The sequence below is a fragment of the Thunnus thynnus genome, chromosome 5 (genome assembly GCF_963924715.1).
Source record: "Thunnus thynnus chromosome 5, fThuThy2.1, whole genome shotgun sequence".
In the NCBI taxonomy this organism is placed as follows: domain Eukaryota; kingdom Metazoa; phylum Chordata; class Actinopteri; order Scombriformes; family Scombridae; genus Thunnus; species Thunnus thynnus.
This window is the reverse complement of record NC_089521.1, coordinates 32,654,002-32,676,569: the sequence shown is the minus strand read 5'-3', so window position 1 is coordinate 32,676,569 and position 22,568 is coordinate 32,654,002. Positions and strand designations below refer to the sequence as shown.

The window sequence follows — 22,568 nt, the reverse complement described above, 5'->3', positions numbered from 1 at the left end:
AGCAAAAAATACTCACTCTAAACTTCAGTCATATATAATAATTCCTACATGTATTTTAAGCCTTAGCTTACTTTTATTATGTATAAATTATTTCTAGTGTTTCTAAATCTTTTTATTCTGTTGTATTTGGTGTCACCGTTTCATCTCATATCACATGATGTATTTCATTAAGGTTATGATGATGTCACTCATAATTAACAGCCAGCTTCTTTCACATGAACGAGCTCATAGCTGGAAAACCCAGAGTTGACTGAGCTGCTTGATAACCAGCTTCATAGTTCTGGTTATCTGGACGGCCAGCGTTAAGGTCAGTGAAGCCAGATAACAAAAGACATCCTGGATATGTTGAACTCGCTTCGTAGCTCAGGCCTCGGTTCATTGTTGGTTTGACTCTGCAAATGAGACTTATTGACAATAAGAAAAACATAGAAAGTCACCAGATTTATCCTTTAAATCATACGAATGAAAGTGTCGTGGAGAATCTTAAATTGGGCCGATAACTCTTCAGATTACTCACAACTCAACACAAAACTCAAAAATTTATAAGGAGAAAAACTCAAAAATACACTTGAACCTGGTAGAGTTCAATGTGAACAGGTTTACTGTGCATATAGAAAGATACAGAGCGAAAAACAAAAAGAAAAACCCTGATGTAAAATCATAAAACCTCATATTATATACTTTTCATAACCCCTCCTATTGTGGAGCTTAGTTTCTAGTCTCCACCTCATTTTTAATTATTTAATTCAACCATCTGGTCATTATTTCTGAGTTCATAAGAGACCTCAACACTTTGGTGATAATAAAAGTGTGATTTATCTTAGAAATTACTGTCTCAGCATTTTCCACCTTTTTCTCACACTAAAAATGGACCTGGCTGCCTTTAATCATTTCATCATTTCACACAGAAAACCAAATTGCTATATCACAGATTAGCCTTCTTGCTAACTCCCTGATAACTTATCTCTTATTGGCATAACGTTCGCCATGGGAAAGTGGTTTTCCACCACTAAGAGGATGTAAGTGGTGACAGTGGATCTCAGCATGGATGTGAATGAATCAGGGCCGCAACTTATTTTCATTATCAATTGGTCAGCTGAGATTGAATCATTTATGGCAGATCCAGAGTCAATTTTTCCATAAAATATTTCGTGTAATCCAAACACAACGAGGCAGAATCCACACCGACACAGTCGGCTACCTGAAGTACAAAAAGTCACTAACCTGTTAATCTGGTATGAATGTTTGACACCAGATGATGTGTTTAACCTCCATCAGTGAAACAGATACAGCAGATGTGCTGATATATGATCTGTTCTGGACAGGAGAAGAAGAAGTGTGTGAGTGTGTAACAGCAGCAGGTTTTAAAGTGATGAAGTCCAGTCAGTATGACAGTGATCATCTCTAAACACGATATCTGGGTCATCGCCGCTATTCCCACAACGTAGAGAAACAGGAGACAATAATCTGCGCCGGGGCTGAAGATCAACGCAACCTTTCGAAAACAACCTGCTCGCTCCATGAAATCATACAGCTATTAAATCATCCGCTCACTGCATACAAAAAGCATTTATGATGTATCACTGTCACTGGAGAAACTCACATCTTTCAAAGGATGAGTGGTGATTTTCTATATTTATCTTATTGTCAACAAATCTTGGAGCCAAACCAACAATGAACTGATCTACTAACAAGTATTGTGTGTGTATCCAAAGCCTGATATATCGTATTCCTCCGTTGTTGTCCAAAAACTATTAAAAACACATCAATGAGCCACACCGCTGCACGGTATGACATGTTCCTTCATTATCTGAGAGTTTGGTCATGTTAGTTTGTTTAGAAACACCTGGAAGTAAACCCTGAAGCAAAACTGGAAGCTAGAAACGTTTTCAGTTCATGCACCATGGGCGAGCAATCAAGAAGTTGTGTCCACCTGTATAGAAGGTCAGGCAGCTGGACTTCTCTCCATCCCGGTGGTCTGATTTCCCAGACCGACAGCGAACGCCTCACATGTGTAAAGAATGTGTTTCTGCCATCGCTGGAAATAGTCCTGTTTTAAACCTCACCCCCACCCCCCCACCCCTCCTTAGCATCATCATTCATCATTGTTTAATTTTTGCCACATAACACTGTGGCATCCATTTACCCTCCATCCCTCACTGGACCACACCGGGGCTATATTTGTCTCTTTAATGAGGAAGGGGGCATTCCAGAGGCTCACTGGGTAATCACAGCGTCTGGCACAAAAGGCATCTGGGGGTCTCTCCGGGCCTCAGCGCCAACCTCGGATTTACTTTCCTTCCATTTCAGCGGGCAACAACATCTTTCAAATGGCCCGAGTTTGTCCACACGGTAGTTAGATTTTTTTACACAACAACAATGAAAGCAGGAGGAGCTCAGTGACGAGGTTAGGGTCCCCCCGTAACGAGAAAGACTCTGGTGTCAGGTACCGGCAGTGAAACGGGGCACCGCTCTGATCAGTAATTGTATTTACCTTGTCTCTGTCTTCCCTCCATTAAGGGCGGTAATGAGGCGAGTTGTGAGCTGAGGAGTTTGCCCCTGATGATGATCCGGAGGATTCTTAATAGACAGCTGTTGGCGCGGCGTAAAGAGAAGTCCTGCTGATCTGTTTGACAGCTGTGACCCGCCGCAGACCGGGCCAACGCCGGCCCTGCTCACCGGTCATGTCATCCTTCTCCGATATGAGACAAAAAAATAAGTTTTAATGGTTGTGAGTTTAGAGAAGACATGATGATACTCTGAGCAGATACAGTACAGTAACTTTTGGTTGCCATATTTTAGTGATGTGTTATTAGGGTGATAATGGTTCTGTGTCGCATCGCATATAATATTTCAATACTAAAAAGTTAAGAAAGTATATCAAGAATAGTTGGTATAACACACAAACACATACATGAATGGATGGTTCATTTGTGCAAAAGTTTTAAGCATCCATGATGCAATAAAATTGGTCCCAGATTTATTCTGCAGCATGACAACGAGCCCGAACATCCAGTCATAAAGTCATAAAGAACTATCTTCAGCTGCAAGAAGAACAAGGAGTCCTGCAACAGATGGTTTGGCCCCCACAGAGTCCAGAGTCCTGATCTCGACATCACGGAGTCAGTCTGGGATTATATGAAGAGACAGAAACAGCTGAGACGCCAAAATCCACAGAAGAAGAAGAACTGTGGCAACTTCTCCAAGATGCAGGAACAACCGACCTGCTGAGTATCTGAAACACTGAGAACTGCTGCTGTTTTAAAGGCCAAATATTGATTTACTTTATGTATCAACTTTGTATCAAGTTAACTGATCAATAAAAAATATTCATGGCATTATTTTTAGTCCCTAAAACTTCTGCACTATATATATATATATGTATGTTTTCTTTTAAGTCTTCACACATTGTTGACCTCTAACTAGAGTTGGGTTCTGATATTTTTGTCTAAGCTGAATTTGGACACTAATAAATCAACTACTGAACATTTTATTTCTCCTTGCAATTTATTCATAGGTAACAATTTATTTTTATTCAGCCCTGTGTTTTAATTTCACTGGGTGAAATGCAGTTTTCTTAAATGACACATATTCTGCACATTTCCAGCTCTATATATATATTCTGGGGCTCTACTGGAATATCTTCATATGATTTCCAGTTAAAAACTCCTTATTTATCTTCTACTGGTCCTTTATGCAGCCCCTCAGTTCAGCCTCTGTCTCAAACAGGCCGTTTTAGCTCCTGTCTCTTTAAGGCCCGCCTCCTGATGAGCCCACTCTGTTCTGATTGGTCAGCTTCAGGAAGCTTCCTCCGGCTCTGGAGGCTACGTAAACAAACTATAGTAGCAGGATTTCACTTCTTTTTCTCCTTCTTTACTCCAAATGTCAACTTCTCAAATCCATCTGTACATGTTGCATCTGAAATATGAGAGTGTACAACACATGGAAACACCTTAGCAACCACCTTAGCAACATTACAGAACAGACAGACATTTGTGGCGATGCGCAACAAGCTAACGTTAACATTGCACATGGAGAGTTCAGAGCAGGATAACTTTTGACTTGCAGACAACATTTCTACATATGTTCACCGTATGGAACTTTGACCATGTTTAACATCATAACAGCATATAAATGACAAAAAAAAAAAATCACAAAAAGCAGAATCTCTCCCCTTTAAAAGAGTTAAACTCCTACAACACTGTCAGTCTTATAATGGACAGTTTAACAAAAGGATCGATGCAGCAGATCCACAGATATCATCTTTTTTATTCCTCTCATTCTTCTGCCTTGTCAAAACCTTGCGCCTACATTACCCACAATGCAACTCGAATCAATTCACTGGACTGTACATATTGCAATGTGTTATGCTAGAAGCGGCTAATATAACCTGGAGCTGCTACCTTTCATCTCTCATCCAGAAGGCTTCCTCAGTAAATGTTACACTGGCAGCTCCACACAGACTTAATTTGGGCCTGTTCATGGTGGAAAAGCATGAAATTAAGTTTTGGGAACACAAAAACACATTCAGATATTGTCTGTCTCGTTTTTTTACTGTCCAGCACATGTGAAACATTTATGGACACACATCTGCCTTTTTTGAAATTCTTCAGTGTTGAAATTTGAGGACTTTAAGGACAGTCTCAAAATCTTTTATGGTAGCATAATATTCTTTTTGACTGACGATATTTGAAGGTCAAAACTGTTGAATAAAAATGTGACAACATATGATGAGTTCATGACTTTAGGATTGAATGAAGCTGTTGATAAAACATTGTCAAAATCAGATCCCGAGTTTGCAGCGTCTTTTGTTTCCCTGCAGGAGTCAGACGATCTGTTTTTGTTCTGTTTAGCGGACCAGCTGTTGCTGCGGAGCTCTGTCTGAAGTATGAAGACATGAGGCCTGACATGAGCCCAGAGCCAAGATGTATTTATAAAGCCGGGTCATGTGATGAGAGACAGGAATTCAAAAATGAGAGGCGGCGTACAGAGCTGCGAGTCCACCGGGATCCTAAACAACGCCGGCTTGGTTTTTTCTCTTCTCTCGTCTGTGGAAAGAAGCTGCAGCAGCACCGAGAGCCGAACGTGTCGTAAATACAAGGTCAAATATTACAATGGAAGACAAAAAGCTGCAATCTGTCTTGGTTACGTGATTATTTGTTCGTGATTTTGGTGACATTTTTCTCAAAATTAGCCTGATAATCAGGCTGGATTGTCCATTTTGTTTGTCTTCATTATTCTGTTTGAGCAGGTAACTTAACGTTTGTCGTGTTGAATAAATATACGTCCATCTTATCCGAACTTCAAGCCACTTTTCTTTCAAACGGGTTCCGGTTCTGGTGTAAAAAGGGGACGTCCTTATTCTTAATCCCGCCTACAAAGCTGTGATTGGTTTGGTTGTTTTTCCAACCAGGGAAACCGACATTAAACGTCTCTGAATCACATGTTGGCAGCGATTAAAATCGACCCGGAACCATCAGAACCAGCTTTATGGGCTAAATATGTTCACACAAGATCAATATTCAGGAAGATAAACATGGACATAAAACCAAAACAAGGACAACAAGCTGAACTAAGATAAACATAAGACTGTTATGTAGAAGCACGTAGATGCAAAAACACATATAGAAACAACAAATGGACAACGACATACAATGTCTGTTTGACCTGTATATAATCAGACATTATATTCTGTTGTCTATTTGTTGTCTCTATATGTTTATAGCTATTTTTTGGGTACATAACAGTCATATGTTTATGTTTATGAATCTTTGTTTTGGCCGTGTGTGTCTTCTGTAGATTGTTGTGTGTATGAACATTGACAGCTGATAGAAACTGGAGTCTAATTCCTCGTTTATGTAAACATACTGGTCAATAAAGCTGATTCTGAAGTAGACAAAAGTGTGTAAGAGTGATGAAATAATAACAGAAGTTGAGTAAACCTCTCATCATACATCTAAGGATAGAGGATGTTGTGTTGTTGTACAGGTTGTAAAGCCGTCTCAGGCTTTGATATCAGGCTATATAAATAACAAATTGACTTGACTTGAAATATCACAACATCTGCTTGAAGGATTGATACAAAATTTGGTACAAACATTGATGGTCCCCAGATGATGAATCCTGATGACTTTAAAACAGAACTATAAAACCTGCCAACATCAGACTTAGATCAATAAATGATTAATATGAACCTCAGTCTCATCACAAGAGAGCAAAATCCTCCATGATGAAAATATATATATAAATATGTCTTTTTGGGGCATTTTCAGAAGGACAGAGAGGGTTTTTTTTAATGTAAAACCACTGAGATATAAGCTCACAGTATGAAGCTCCTGTTTGATGTTCAGAGCTGAGAATTCAAACTCTCTCTTCAGTCCACAAACACAACAAACCTACAACAAAATCTGCTGCTCCGAGCTGATCCAGCTCAGTGTGTTTATGTGTGTGTGTGTGTGTGTTTATGTGTGTGTGTGTGTGTGTGTGTGTGTGTCTGTGTGTGTGTGTGTGTGTGTGTGTGTCTGTGTTGGATGTTGCAGCTGTCAACAGACACTCAGAGCTTCACTCAGACACTATGTTGTTGTTGTTGTTGTTGTCATCGTTGTCCAGCTGGACTCTCTGTACACACAACAAGCCCACACAGTGACACATTAATGGATGCTGGTGTACAGTCATTTAAAAATAATTAAAACATGAATCTCATCTCTATTTCAACTTTGTGCTTCCACCAAATCAAACGAGCAGTTTGTTTGACCACCTGACCCCAGAAATGTCTCCAAAATGTCTCTGTTATGATTTTAACAATACGACGTGACGTGAATTCACATTTATTTTAAAGTTCTATTTAACAAGTTTGTCATCGAAAGCTTTACAGAGCAGCAGAGTGATAAATGCAGATAAACACAAGATAAATACGAGACAGAACTCTCAAATACTTAACTGTATGTGAGGCTGGAGACACACACACACACACACATACACACACACACACACAAAACACTTAATAAACCCAAAATGTGCAGACTGACAGGAGAGGTGTCGCTCTTCACACCTGCTGCCTGCTGTAAACCACCAACACTACAACGGCTGCATTGTCCCGCACTGGTGGCAGATTACTTTACACACACACACACACACACACACACACACACACACACACACACACACACACACACACACAGCCACTGGGACAGAGCTGTGTGTGTGTGTGTGTGTGTGTGTGTGTGTGTGTGTGTGTAGCATCAGGGGGTTGTAACAGTAGCTCAGGACTGTGTCATCTAAAGCTCAGCTGAGGGAGACGAGCGTCAGAGAAGAAGAGCAGAAAGAAAACACAACCTTCAGGTTGATTATTTAATATCTGTAGACTGAAGAGGATCCGACCTGTTCAGTTAAAGTTTTCCATCACGTTTGTTAAATGATCACTGATGAATCATCATTTCTTATATTAGTGCCGATCTGATAGAAGCTGGTTTGCTCTGGTCTGAATCAGTGGATGAGTTGGTGAACTTTGTTTGGACCCTCTATCATCCCACTATAAATGAATTTGTCTGTGACCGGACCGAGACCACTTCCTCTAAAGGGTCTCTGTGTGGTTGTTTCGGTCTGAGAACGTTTGCTGAGTTCAGATCTGCCCAAATAAATCGTACCAGGAAGGAAAACCAACCATTAGAGTCCCGTTCAACCAGACCGTAGAGGATCCTGCTGGGACCAAATAACACTTTATGAAAACATCCTAAGAGACTGAAGACACTTTGCAAAAACCTCCGTCCACATTAAAAACACCATAACAGGTAATCACAACGTTATATACTGTACATATGTAATCAACCCTCACTCACTAGACAAGAGAACACTTTTTCTTTCCCCTTTTAGTAAAAAATCACTCCAAACGATTAATCAATTATCAAAATAGTTGGCAATGAATTTAATAGTTGGTAGCTAATCGATTAATCCACTAATCACTGCAGCTCTACACTTCATCATTAAGGGCTCATGAGTGTCTGAACCAAATTTCATGAGAATCCATCCAATAGTTGTTGAGATACTTCAGTCTGGACCAGAGTGGTGGACCGACCGATCGACGCTGCTTCATACAAAGACACTGATACATTTTTCAGATACTGGACGTGGCGCCATAAGTGGCATCACAGAAACCCCTGCAGTTGGATAATCTGTGAAATGAGTGGTGAAGGAAGGTCAGAGCGGTGAAGCAGACGGATGTGTCGCCTCTGTTGGCTCGATGTCGGGCCTCCTGCGGTGCAGCATCACCGGGTGGAAGCCGGGCGGCCTCCTGCAGCGTGACTGTAATCGGTTACAGCGAGGTCCAGCCCGGATGATTACAGAGGTGTCTGGGGGTCGTGTCAAGGGTGCAGGTCCCGTTGACCCCGGTGGGGAGGTGGGGGGGGGGCTGCCTTTCTTCCCTCCTTGACCAGCTGACCCCCGGGGAGCAGCCAGCCCCTCCCGTCACTCATCCTGAGCTGAAACAAGAGAGGAAGACGAACCAGGGGGGTCAACTGTGATCTAGTGTCCACTGAACAACTAACGATGGTCAGCTGATCAGTGACAGGAAGACGTAAGGACAGTTTGAACGTACTGGATGACAAGAAATTAATATTGTGATAAAGTGTCACAGATACGGCTGCTGATTCTCTATGTTTGTCTAATTGTCAACAAATCTCATCCAACAAACAATGTTCTGATCTACTAACAAGTATCGTGTGTGTGTATCAAAGTCTGATATATCTAATTCCTCCGTTGTTGTCCAGAAACTATTAAAACATGTAAATGAGCCACACCGCTGCTCTGGGTCACATGTTCCTTCATCATGAAGAGTTTTGGTCACGTTAGTTTGTTTAGAAACGGCTCCAAAGACTAATAACAGCATCATGTTTTCAGTCTCTAGAGAGTAGTTCTGTGTAAAGGAGACGCCACTGAGCATGTGTGTTTAAGTGTGAAAGTATTAAGTGTGAACTAAAGTATTGGACAAACTGACCTTAAGGTGGCACTAGAGGAAGAGTTATTAGGATTCATCCTCTGGGGATCATGAACATCTGTGTAGTTTCATAGCGATCCATCCAACAGCTGTAGAGATATTTCAGTCTGGACTGACTGACATCTCTGCATCCATGCTGCTAACGTGGCTAAAAAATAAAGTAAAAGGTGTTGAAGATGTTTTAGAAACAGTGTCATTTATTATGTTTGTCCAAGAGCTAAATTACCTGAACTCAAGTGTTCACAAGACTCTACTTTTACTAAAAATAATCAACATTAAAGCATAAAAACAGATGACAGTTGCCAAGTCTGCTTATTATGAGTAACTTTGGGCTTGTTTTTCTGTAGTTGCTGATTTGGGTTTACTCCCTATATGTCTAACTTTAAATAAAGTTTGACTGAACTCGATCTAAGTCGTCAAATCTCACTGCTTGCTGTTAGAACCACATGTACTAGTCAACATTAAAGTCCTGAGCTGCGTCCTGGTGGTTCACTGTGTAACGTTAGGCTGAGTCCTTGCAGCCTGGGTTTGATTCTGCTGCATGTCATCGTCTCTCTATACATCCCATCCTTCCTGTGTCTCCATACTATACGTGTCTAATAAAGTGAAAATGTTAAAAAATTAAAGAGCAAGCTGTTACTGTACCTTTTTTTATTAGTGCCAGACTAGGACTGATAAGAGAGGATTCATTGAGCTGCCAGTCAAAGTATGTGTAATTTTTTTAATGATTGTTTAAAAGTTATCTTTGTTTCTCCTTCACTGATACCATTACTTGGCCAGTTTGTTATATGCAACTTCTTAACTTTCATTTTCATTCATTAATTCCTCATTTTTTTGTTGTCCAGTTGGTTTTGCTCAACTTCTTTAGAGTTAAAAAGAAAAATGTAAAATGTAAGTTACTGTATTTTTCAAATAGTTGCAAATGAAATTGATCAAGTGGCCTCTCTCACACATTGTAGTAGGTAAAGTCGCCTGTTTTGGGCTTTGTTTTTTCTTCTTTTGGGTTTGTTTCCATTGATCTGGTTGCTTGTTTCTCTCATGTAACACTGAACATTTGGGCTCTAACCTCAACCTCAAACTAGTTACCACTAGTCAGTTAAAGTTCTCAAGACAACATGAAATAAAAGTGAATATTGTTCAGGTGTCTCCCAGTCAACAGGCTGCTGTATTTTTCTTTGTGTTCATATGTTTTATTAACTACAGTCATCATTAGTAGAGCAGTAATTAGAGTCTGATCAGGATCTGCAAGCTTAATGCAGATGATCCTTCAGTTAATAGATGAGCTCTTTATGTTCTTAATGGACTCATCATGATGAGTTAGGGTTTAAAAAGACTGTCTCAGTATTTTAAGCTCTGTGAGTTGATGAAGAGCATCTAAAGAATGTAGATTTGTGATGTTAAATAGTAGATTAAATAATACAGTTATGGGTTTTACATGGACTTTCTCTTCAGTGTGCAGTCATGTTGACGTGATTACTATTTATATCATTTTTGTTGTTTTCGTGGCTGCAGCTCTGAGCTCAAACGCCCCGGATGAACTTGAGCAGCTGACCGGGAAACAGTTGATCCATGCAGGCTAAATTTATCCCCTGTGGACGGTTCAAGTCGGCTGGAGGAAGACGCGTTTTGTTTACGAACCCGCGTTTATTACGCAGTTGTGTTTACTACTTGTTATTTACCTCCGCAGTTACTGGAACCGACTGTTTCTCTCCCTGGATCAGAGCGGCCGGTTTGGTAACATGGCTGAACCCGCTGGAAAGAGGTTAAAGAGCAGCCTGCCGCTGTGCAAAGCGCACCGGAGCTCCACGGGCAGCCGGGCCAAGCACAACTTGCAGGCCGCCGTGGAGGAGGCTCTGTGCGGGGTGAGCAGCCTGCTGTGGGACGGAGCGTACCGGCTGCAGGCTCTGGTAGGAGACACAACCATCCAGCATGGAGGGAAAACATGAAGTCTATTGATTATTTACTGTACTGTAACAAGAACATCGCAGCTAAAAGTATTATTAATTTTAATATTATTCCAGAAATATGAGAGATTTCTCAGTGGCTGTATGCTACCAGTGAAGAGGTTTATTCCTCTCTAGATTATGAAGGTTGGGATTTTGGGGGTTTTTAACAATCTGGTGGAAGTTACATTCACAAATAAAAAAAGCAGGGAGTCAAAGTCTTGACTAAATTTAAAGGGATATTCAAATGTTAACTTTCTGGCTAACAAATGAATACATGAATAAATAAAATATTTAATATTTATCCACCAGAATTTTTATCCTTGCAGTCAGAAGACTCTGAAAAAGCTTTTAAATCTTAATGGAGGGAAAAGAAGTACAAAAATACAATTGATTGAAAAGTTACATCAAATAAATTCACTATAAAGTCCATAAATCACATCTGACTCTAATAAACACTTGTTTTATTATATATATGAGATTCTTTGTAATGTCAAAAAAAGAGGTCTGTGAAAGAACAAACAATGAAAGTGTAAAAACAGAAAACATTTCGACCAAAGTGATGAATCCTGTTGTGATGCTCGATGGTAAATGTGTCCATGTAGTGATGAACAACGTGTCCGAGTGTTTTTCACAGCAGACAGTGAACCAACATGTGTCTGAAACTGAATTATCGTTTATACCTACTGTCACATGTCAAAATGTGTCCTGTTGACTCACAGACTGGTGCAGTGGATTATGGGATACTGAGTACTGAAAGATTTAGGAAAAAAGAAAGGAGGCACAAAATTCACACATAATTCAAAGGAGGTCTTTAAGGACACGTTCACAGTTTTTCATGTCAGTCTTAAACCAGCAGTCAGGTGTCCATATAAACAGTGAAAGAGGTTTTCCTCGCTGTAATCATTCCTCCTGTTCATACTGGATATTAAAAGATCCTTCAAATGTACTTTCAATGTAAGTGATGGAGGACAAAATCCACAGTGTGTCCACACAGTCATTTAAAAGTCTCTGTGAAGCTTATATGAGGCTTCAGCAGTCTGAGTTAGTCATATCAAGTGGATATCTGACACATTTACAGTCTTTTTAGCATCAAATTCCCTCTTTGTGTTTCCTCGGACAGTGTTTCCCTGTTGAGCTGCAGGTGGAAGTATAGTAACAAAAAGAGGGACTTTGGCACTAAAAAGACTGTAACGTTGAAAGATATCTACTTGATTTGACTCATTTGGACGCTGAAGCTTCATATTAGCTTCAAGTAAACTTTTAAATACATTTTTGCACAGAAGGAGGACTGTGGATTTTGTCTCCCATCACTTCCATTGTAAGGTCATTATGAAGGGATCTTCTAATGGTCAGTATGAACAGGAGGAATGATTACAGCAAGAAAAACATGTTTCAATGTTCATTTGTGCTCCTGACTGATGTTTTAAGACAGACTTGAAAAACTGTGAACCTGTCCTTTAATTGCATTGAAGTTACAGTGTTTGAAAAACCTGAGTGGAAACGCAGAAAATAAAAAAAAATCCTGACATACTGCAAAGTTTTACACGTCTGAGGTGTAAAAGTTGTTGTGCAGGTAAAAGGCAAACATAACATGATGACATACATGTGACATAAACGTGACTCAACATCAGATCTGTGTGGAGCAGTGAGGGGACGTTTTCAAATGAATACATGATCCACATGGTTCTCCATCGTTTGAGCTTTGACTGACGCTCTTTTAATGACATCATCTCGTTGTGTCTTCTTCTTCTGCAGTGGTTTAATGGCACCGACTGGAGCATTAGTTCATCTCCTAATATTCACAGGACCAGGAGTGGATGGAAACAATGGCTGAACAAGCCATTTTTATTCAAATGATCATGATGAGACGTTTATATGACAGTTTTGATACATCGCCCCGTCACTGTGTGTATTTCAGTTTATAATGAGGTGTATTTGATCTCCTGCAGGCCTGCGTGTTTGAGCGAGACGACGTCGCTCTGCCCCGCGTTGCTTCTTTCTTCCACCAGGAGGCGCTGAAGCAGCAGGACGAGGCCGAGGCCATGCTGGGCTACCTGGCTGAGAGGGGGGGCAACTACTGCGGCAAAGACATCCAGGTAAGAAATCTACTCTTTTATTTATTGATTGATTTATTTATTGTAAAGTTGTTATTCTCTTTATCCTTTTCTGTTGTTCATTTTTTGTAAAACAATATGATTCCAACATCTATTATGTATTTTTGACAAAAGTATGTGGACACCCAAACACTCTAACAAATATGATAGCTGAATATTTTATTCCAATCATAAGTGATGCTGTTAAACTGCACTGATGTGATTATAAGACTTTACAGAATCAAGTATCTCAATCAGATAAACCATATTACACTGAATGTTGTGAGGTGTTTTAAACATTATGGTGCTTAAAGGCGTCGTATCGTGAACATTTCCAGCTCTATATTTATATTCTGGGGCTCTACTGGAATAACTTTGCATGATTTCCAGTTTAAAAACTCCTTATTTATCTTCTACTGGTCCTTTATGCAGCCCCTCAGTTCAGCCTCTGTCTGAAACAGGCCGTTTTAGCTCCTGTCTCTTTAAGGCCCCGCCTCCTGATGAGCCAACTCTGTTCTGATTGGTCAGCTTTCAGGAAGCTTCCTCCGGCTCTGGAGGCAACGTAAACAAACTATAGTAGCAGGATTTCACTTCTTTTTCTCCAAATGTCAACTTCTCAAATACGTCCATACATGTTGGAGCCCAAATCATCATCTCATGAGGAAAGTAAATAAACTTTGCAATGACTCCGTATGCGCATATAACCACAACGTCCCTTGTTCAATTCCAGCTAGGGACCTTTGTTGCATATCATACTCATCTCTCCACCCTTGTTTCCTGTCTGCCTCTACATTACTGATTGTCAGATAAGGGCAAAAATGCTAAAAAAAACAAACATTGCAAACAAAGTGTTCAGGGCAGCTGAAACCTGGGGTTTGTCTTTTAAGGAGAGTTTTTACAAATGTTCACCTCAAATTTTGGAACTTTGAACCTGTTTAAAGTCCAACATCATAACAGTATATAGATGTAAGAAAACCACAAAAAGAAGAATACATCTCCATTAAAGGACGAGTTCACAGTTTTTCTTTTTTCTGTCTTAAACCAACAGTCAGGAACCCAATTGAACAGTGAAACCTGTTTTTCTTGCTGTAATCATTCCTCCTGTTCATACTGACCATTAGAAGATCCCTTCATAATGACCTTACAATGGAAGTGATGGGGAAAAAAATCCACAGTCCTCCTTCTGTGCAAAAATGGATTTAAAAGTTTACTTGAAGCTAATATGAAGCTTGTACAAGTCGAAATTGTACTGGTCCAACAGGAATAAACTATTTTTGGTTGTTTGACATGAGAGATTTTCTTATTTATTTGTTTATTTTTAATCTCTGAGCTCTTCTCTTTCCACCGTCGTCACACAGACACACAGAAGAAGTCAGTCGGAGGTCAGGGTCAAGAGCGTGCTGGGGGCTGGTTGTGTTGCCCAAAGACACTTCAGCAGGATTGGGGGGGGGGGTCTTTAGATGAGCGGGTATGAAGAGTTGATTTGTGGATCCATTTTGAAACTAAATTTATGATCTGAACTTTATCTGTGAGACAGAGAAGCTTCAGTCTGTAACAGCGTTCTCGTTTTACTCAGCCATCAAACCTCACGTTCCTTCCAAAACGTCCCATCAGGAGGATTTATTTTTCCTCCTGTGCAATCCGTCATTTTGTCAGAGCAGGTGTCTCTGTATCTCTCTCTCTCTCTCTCTCTCTGTTTCTTTTTCTTTTTTCCAAATGGCAGAGATCTCATTTTGGAACGAAGCTCTTCATTTGGACCAGGCGTTAGCGATAGGACGGGGGGGGGGTGAGGGAGGGTTAAGATACCGAGAGGCTGGAGAAGGAGGGAGGATAAAACCCCTGGAGACCTGCCCCTGGATCTGGCTGTAAGCCGGTCAGGGTGTACATTTCCCTCCCGCCCCCCCTCTGAGTTCCGGAAAATTGGCGAGATTAATGCTGCGGCAGAGGGACGGTTGCGCTGCTGATGGTGTTTCCAGATGGTCAGTGGCATCAGTGGTGGTGGTGGTGGCGTTGGCGCGTCGCAGCGTGGCCTCTGAACGCTGCCCCGGGTTTATGAGTCGTGTAAAATCGTTTCAGGGCTGAGGCCCGGGGCCCAGTCAGCAGCAGTTTGGGACACCTTGTTATCCGTCTCTAAAGTACTGCATACCTCGACGCCTCGGGAGTCCTTCACTGCTTCACTCACTTCACATCGATTTAGTTTTTGATTTCGTGTTTTGTTTTATTCAGCTTAGTGCAAGTTTTAAAGTGTTCTGTGGGTGATTTTGTCAACTCTAAATAGAGCGAGGAGGCAAAATAAATTAGCACATCATGCAGAAACAGAGGCTTTAATGCCCAATTCCAGTTTTTCAGTAAAATCCGATCTGTTTGTGTTGACGGTTCACATTCATGTTTGTAAGTGTCATGTATTCAACTCCAGTGTCGACACTACTGAGGTCTTAAACTACCACACATGCGCACATTTGATATGATATGTGAGCTGCGTGCGTATAAATGAATACTTTTTGTTTTAAAACCACTTTGTTACAATAAGTTCCTCTCAGTTTGGCTTGAATAGAAGTTTCTCCATGAATGTCCAACAAATGGGAAACTTCCTCGTCTCTCCGTTGACCTCCGTCGCTGCTGTTGTTGCTCTTGTCCGTATTTATTTTTATCAGTCGTGAGTCTTACCAGTAAGTAGATGAACTAAAAATGATAAGTTTGTCTGGAGGGTGGCGCTAGAAGAAAGGTTCTTTTCCCCACTTCTTCATCTTTATGTGCCAGGTCTATTATTACCAGTCCGGTTCACTTGTAAATGTATTTATTGACAGTTAAAAGACGAGTTCAGTCAGGAGCACAAATTAACAGTGAAACATGTTTTTCTTGCTGTAATCATTCCTCCTGTTCATACTGACCATTAGAAGATCCCTTCATAATGACCTTACAATGGAAGTGATGGGAGACAAAATCCACAGTCCTCCTTCTGTGCAAAAAATGTATTTAAAAGTTAATCTGAAGCTAATATGAAGCTTCAGCGTCCAAATGAGTCAAATCAAGTAGATATCTTTCAACGTTACAGTCTTTTTAGTGCCAAAGTCCCTCTTTTTGTTACTATACTTCCACCTGCAGCTCAACAGGGAAACACTGTCCGAGGAAACACAAAGAGGGAATTTGATGCTAAAAAGACTGTAAATGTGTCAGATATCCACTTGATATGACTGACTCAGACTGCTGAAGCCTCATATAAGCTTCACAGAGACTTTTAAATGACTGTGTGGACACACTGTGGATTTTGGAGCTCCATCACTTCCATTGAAAGCACATTTGAAGGATCTTTTAATATCCAGTATGAACAGGAGGAATGATTACAGCGAGGAAAACCTCTTTCACTGTTCATATGGACACCTGACTGCTGTTTTAACACACACTTGAAAAAGTGTGAACGTGTCCTTTGAATTTTGTGCCTCCTTTCTTTCCTAAAATTATTTTTTTATTCTGTATTTCAGTCGTTACTCGTTGCTAGTGGGCCAAATTTTGGTGGTGAATGATGTTAGATTTGGGACTTTGCTGTAGTTAATTGCTTAGACAAATAATTACTCTTCAGTGGAACGAATACACATGAAAGTCCTGCCTCTCGTGCTGTCTATGTTGATCTCCAGAAGCCGGGCTGTGAGGCGGTGTGTGCCGTGTTACCTGCTCTGGAGCTGCTGCAGCTCCAGCTGAAAGAGGAAGTCGGCATCCTGGTGGAGCTCAGCCAGCTGGCCCGCAAAGACGGCGACCCGCACACTGCCAGTGTTGTCAAAAGCCACTTCCTGACGCCGCGGGTGGACCGTCTGAAACTGCTGGGAGACCTGCTCACCAGTGCCCGCCGGGTGGGCTGCACCGACAACCAGGCGGGGGGGTTCGGGGAGTACATCCTGAATGAGCTGCAGGAAGAGCTGACCGGGTGATCCACCAGGGTCAGTTAAGAAGGGATGGTCTACTCCTTTCAATATATATATATATATATATATATATATATATATATATATATATATATATATATATATATTTTTTTTTTTTTTTTTTTTTTTTTTTTTTTTTTTTACAGAGAATGAAAGTAAAATTTCCTCTGTGAAAGATAAAAATCTGATTCTCTCCAATAGTTGTGACATTTTGGGAAATTCTGAGTCAAGATGGATATAAGTTTCATCTCACTGTGACCAGTGCTAATACATGTCCAGGGCAGGCTTAGCCTAGCTTAGCACAAAGACTGGAAGCAGGGGGAAAGTGCTAGTGTAGCTTCATCAAAAGAGAAAAGAAACACCTTCAGCAGCTCCAAAGCTGTCTAATTTACATTCTTGACCGCTTAAAATTCTCATTTAAATATTGTAATTGTAAGATCCTCCATAAATTAGCATTAAACACAGTCAAAGATAGCTAACTAGCAAGTCGCAACTTGTTAGTCACATGTCACTCTTGCTATTTGTGAGTCGTGTGTGTTTGTTTCTTGTCTTTTATAATTACTGTATATGTGAATAGTCACTTTGAGAAACACTTTTTGATAAACAGGAAATTAATTTCAACTTTTTGAGACCATCCAGGCCGGGCTTAGCCTAGCTTAGCATAGAGACTGGAAGTAGGCGGAGACTGCTAGCCTAGCTCCATTAAAGAGAAAAAAATAAACAAACATATAAAGAAAACACATAAAAACAGCTCTAATGTTGTCTAATTTACATTAAAGTTCTCAAGTAAATAATTGAATGCAATATCTTTTATGAATTACTATTCAAAAAATACTCAAAACTGTTGCCACCTGTTTACATCACATGTTGTATGTTTGTTGTGTTTTCTCTTTTTTATGATTCTTATATACAAAAAGTGAGTAATGGGGTCAGTGTGAGTAGAGAAACACACAGATTGAGAAAGGGAAAGATGTCGTCCAGGATATGTTTAGCTTAGCTTAGCACAAAGACTGGAAACAAGAGGGGAAACTGCTAGCGTAGCGCCATCAAACGTGGTGAAAAATACCCCTTCCAACAACCCCAAAGCTGTCCGATTTAGATGTTGCACCTTTTTGGATAACAAGCTAATCCATCCTGTAGTCAGCTGGGTTTATCTGACTACAGGACAGAGCTCAGACCTGACAACCCAGCAGAACTAATGTCTCCAAAGCTAAATACCGCTAAACCCACAATGCCTTCTTTGTACATTTCTATTTCTACATCTGTTCACGAGACAAGATACAACATCTAAATCAGAAACCTAGAGCTTTATCTTAAAAAGTGTGACCAAAGTGAATTCATTTAGTTTTTTTTGTGTTTTGTAATTACAGGTTTGAGGGCGTTTTTTCCTTTTTATAGAACTATTGCTAAAAGCTTCAAACCACATGTTGCACTAAAGCGACAGCTGCTCTCTGTACTGTTGTGAGTCTCATCTTTTAAAGAGACTCATTAACCCAACTCTTGTTGCTGTCGTCTTCTTATTTAAGCAAACAGACATATTACAGGTCTGACTTCACGAGATCGCCACTGTGACTTTTATGTTAAATTGCCGTCACATTTACGAATGCATGTCTGAAAGAGGCTAAACTACCGAAAGTGACGGCTCTATTTTATGTAACATAACTATGAATTTATATTTTTGTCCACACTTGTTTTTTCCCTACTTGACTCCATTTCTTCGGGGTTTTGGGTTGATTATTTTGGTTGTGATGTAGTGATTTTAGTACTGCACGCCGACTATAAACCACACATTTATTTAAATAAATTTGACCTGACAAAGATTCTGACTGGGATCAAAAAGTTTTCTATAATGTCTTAAAAAGTGTCTGACATGGAGGCGTTTCACTTTTGATGCTGTTTTACAATGTTTTGTGAATATATTTATGATATACTGTAGATGAGCATATTGTTCACTTTTTTAAGTGTAAAAAATCCACGCTGCATGGTTTAGTTCACAAGGTTTGCTTCATTCAGACAAAAAGACGTAAAAAACAAAAAATATACATTTCTAGTACAAATCAAGATCAGGCTGCCATTTTTTCTACCTTCATTTAATATAAAATTTCATCACAAGATGAGCAGTTGTCCACTGGATCCACAAATAAATACATAAAAATGAAACCAATGCTTAAAAAGTTCCTTGATGACTAAATGACAAAAACCTATTGGAGCCTAAATCTTGCAGATTTTACTCTGTAAATGTAGTAAATGTTCCCACATTATATATATAGATAAAGTTGGTATATTAGTAATATATAATATTATGTTACAGTATATAAGTAAACAGTGACTGATACTCTGCCTCTTGTTTGTAAACACGTGTATTCCAACATGTATGTATATCATTTTAAAGGAGCAGTGTGTAGAATTTATTGGCATCTAGCAGAACGGACTCGGCAGAAATGGAATATAATATTCATAATTATGTTGTAATTCGTGTATAAATCCATGAAAATAAGAATCGTTGTGTTTTTGTTACCTTAGAATGAGCCCTTTATATCTACAGAGAGAGAGTGTCCCCATGTTGCACCGCCATGTTTCTACGGTAGCCCAGAATGGACAAACTAAACACTAAATCTTACACACTGGTCCTTTAATTCTGTTATTTATTCACTATTCAGTTAAGACCATATATTCTTGTTTTGTGATTTTCTTTGCTGCATAGAAGAAGCCATGAGGTGTTTGACAGTTGTATGAAACAGTGTTAGATTGTTTATGTTTGTTTGGTTTTTGTGATTCTTTAACACGGATTTGGGTTTGTTTTGCTCTTTGTAATAAAGATGAACTTGAAGTTTTGCAGCAATTATGAGTTGTTGTTTTTTTCCCCTTTGCGAGGATCTTTTTCAGCACTCTGTATCATGTTTGAGGGAAGCATTATGAACTTATAGCTAAAAATCACATCATTTTAAAGGGTGATTTGGTATTTTTAAACAATATAAATTACAGGATAATTGACATAAACTGCATGATTTGACTTATTTGTATATTTCTCAACCAATTGCAGTAAAAGTACATAAGTATTATGAGCTTGATGTAGTTAAAGTATTGCAGTAAAAGTACATAAGTATTATGAGCTTGATGTAGTTAAAGTATTGCAGTAAAAGTACATAAATATTATGAGCTTGATGTAGTTAAAGTATTGCAGTAAAAGTAGTGGTTTGGTCCCTCTGACTGATATATTATTATATATGACATCATTAGATTATTAATAGTGGAGCATCAGTGTTAGAGCAGTATGTTACTGTTGTAGCTGCTGGAGGTGGAGCTAGTTTACACTACTTTATATACAGTTAGCTAGTTTAGTCCAGTGGTTCCCAACCTAGGGGTCGGGCCCCTCCAAAGGGTCAGCAGATAAATCTGAGGGGTCGTGAGATGATTAATGGGAGAGGAAAGAAGAAAAAACAAAGTTCTGATACACAAATCTGTTTTCAGTTTTTGGACTTTTTCTCTAATCTTTGATTTTTGCTGAAATATTGGATCATTTGAAGATTTATTGAAATGAAAGCATGTGAGAAGTTTAGAGGGAAAAATCACTATTTGGTGGAGCTGTTAACAACTCATAGACATGTGAAATGTGACAAGGAGAAACGACTACACATGGATTTTATACAAGAGCTCACAACACTACACACTCATAATCACCATTAAAATTTTACCCAGTTTGTTTCAATATAACACCAACACACAAACTAAAGCTTGTTATAATCTTCTTTTTAAACTTACATGTCAGTTTGTTATTGATCGATTATAACTTGTGTATCTATTGAATGTAATTTGCACATCATTTTGCACAAGAAACAATACATCTGTGACAGTTTTTGGCTAAAGCTTGTAGTGTGTAACACTTGCTCAAAGTTACAGATTGCTAAAGTTAACCTGATGTTATATTGGTGATGTATTGACCCAAACTGGGTAAAAATTTAACCCGATTATTTTTAATGTATAAAAAGTTATAATCTTTAAAAATGTGGTGTATTTTATGATCTGATCATATGTGTTTATGTACATTTTTAGTAACTAAAGCTAAATAAATGTAATGGAGTAAAAAGTACAATATTTTATTTTGAAATTTAGAGGAGCAGATAATATATAACATAATAAAAAGGAAATATTCAAGAAGTAATACCTAAAAATTGTACTTTGTAAATGAATGTAGATTAGTAACATCCCACCGATGAAACTGATCATAAATACTACTCAAGTGTGTTAAACTGCAGTTTTGAAACATCACACTTATCAGCATACCTGTACAGGCAGCAGAAAACATTAACTTAGATGTAGAACGACATAGATTTAGTTGTTGGTCGCTGTATTTAAAGGCCTGTCAATCATTTTTGGAGTGATAGTGATAATCCTTTGAGTAGAGGGTCTGAATATTTTCTTAAACACTTGGAGCATCCACGGCCTCTAACCAGCTGTCACAGTTGACTGGCAGAGGTTGATGGGTAATTAGTTCACAGCCTGCAAGACACTGTTCAGGGCAAAGAAGGCCCAGCGTTCATCTTCCAGACCGTGTCTGGCTGCAACATCTGCTCTGCAGCGCCCTCCAGCTGCAGCAGCTGTGGACTGCAGCTGCACGACACTTATGTGAAACTGCAGATTGTTCATTTACACAAAGCTTACAGCATCTTAATGTTTCCTGGATGTTTTTGGTGATGACAGCTGAGAGGAGGAGGTCAGTAAATCTGTTCTGACTGCAGACAGAGAGACCGGCTAAAAATAAACACACTGACATTTAACTTGATTACTGACTTCACACTTTCATGCAGTATTTACACTCTTTAAAAATGGTGTTCAGCTCAGTAAAGACATGAAATATGAGCGCCGGATGCAGATATTACTGTTGATTTTGGATGTGACTCGCAGGTTTTACTGTCAAAGAAATGGAAACAAAGATAAATTATCAGTTTTTGCTTCGTCTCCTGTTTTTATTTTTACACTTTTGATGTCGGAGCAGCTCTGACATCACCAAGATTACAAAACAGCCAGTAGTGAGGAGGTCAAAGGTCAGAGGTCACAGTGGTATACGGGACAACATTTTCCTGCTGAAGGATCTGAAGCGTACAGTAAACTCAAAAATAAAATGTATTTCTGAATATGACCAAACACGTCTTTATCATCAATATACTTATAATATATCAATTATAATACATATAATATTAATATTTTTGTCCCCCAATTGAATGAATTCACTAATATTCTGACTGCTGAAGTTAAACTTCCTGTTCTTTCTGTTTTCTGCTTTGATTTGAGAAAATTCCTCTTTTTTGTAAAAGTACAGGCTACTTTTTTGTTATCTGCTTATCAATGTAAATAAATAAGAATTTTGTTTTCTCATACGTCAAATTGGCTTCGATTTAAACTGTATGTTAAACTTTTAAACTTAAACTTAAAACTTTTACTCTCACTTTTATGTTATTTGTATTTATCAGGCCTAGAATTATCTCTTTTTTTACACGTGTTTGTCATTTATTTTTAGTCTTTTGGTGTCATTTTAAATACATTTCTAAATTCAATTTAAATTTTAAATACTTTAGTAAATCTATAAGATTAGAGCTGGATAGATTATATGTAAAAT

General features: G+C 39.1%; 2 protein-coding genes across 2 annotated transcripts in view; one reads left to right on the top strand and one right to left on the bottom strand.

Moving 5' to 3' along the window:
* Positions 1-8,181: 8,181 nt before the first annotated feature.
* LOC137183637 (troponin I, fast skeletal muscle-like) overlaps positions 8,182-22,568 on the bottom strand; it is a 138,728-nt gene continuing 124,341 nt past the window's right edge. Inside the window, exon 7 of the mRNA XM_067590830.1 lies at positions 8,182-8,235. Within this exon, the coding sequence (XP_067446931.1) occupies positions 8,197-8,235 (39 nt within the window). The 3' untranslated portion in view covers positions 8,182-8,196. The remainder of the gene's footprint in view (positions 8,236-22,568) is intronic.
* Positions 10,510-19,796, top strand: zgc:172145 (Ferritin light chain, oocyte isoform-like). Its single transcript, XM_067590806.1, has 3 exons — positions 10,510-10,899; positions 12,888-13,034; positions 16,667-19,796. The coding sequence occupies exons 1-3, from the start codon at positions 10,732-10,734 to the stop codon at positions 16,955-16,957; spliced, it is 606 nt and encodes a 201-aa protein (XP_067446907.1). The 5' UTR covers positions 10,510-10,731; the 3' UTR covers positions 16,958-19,796.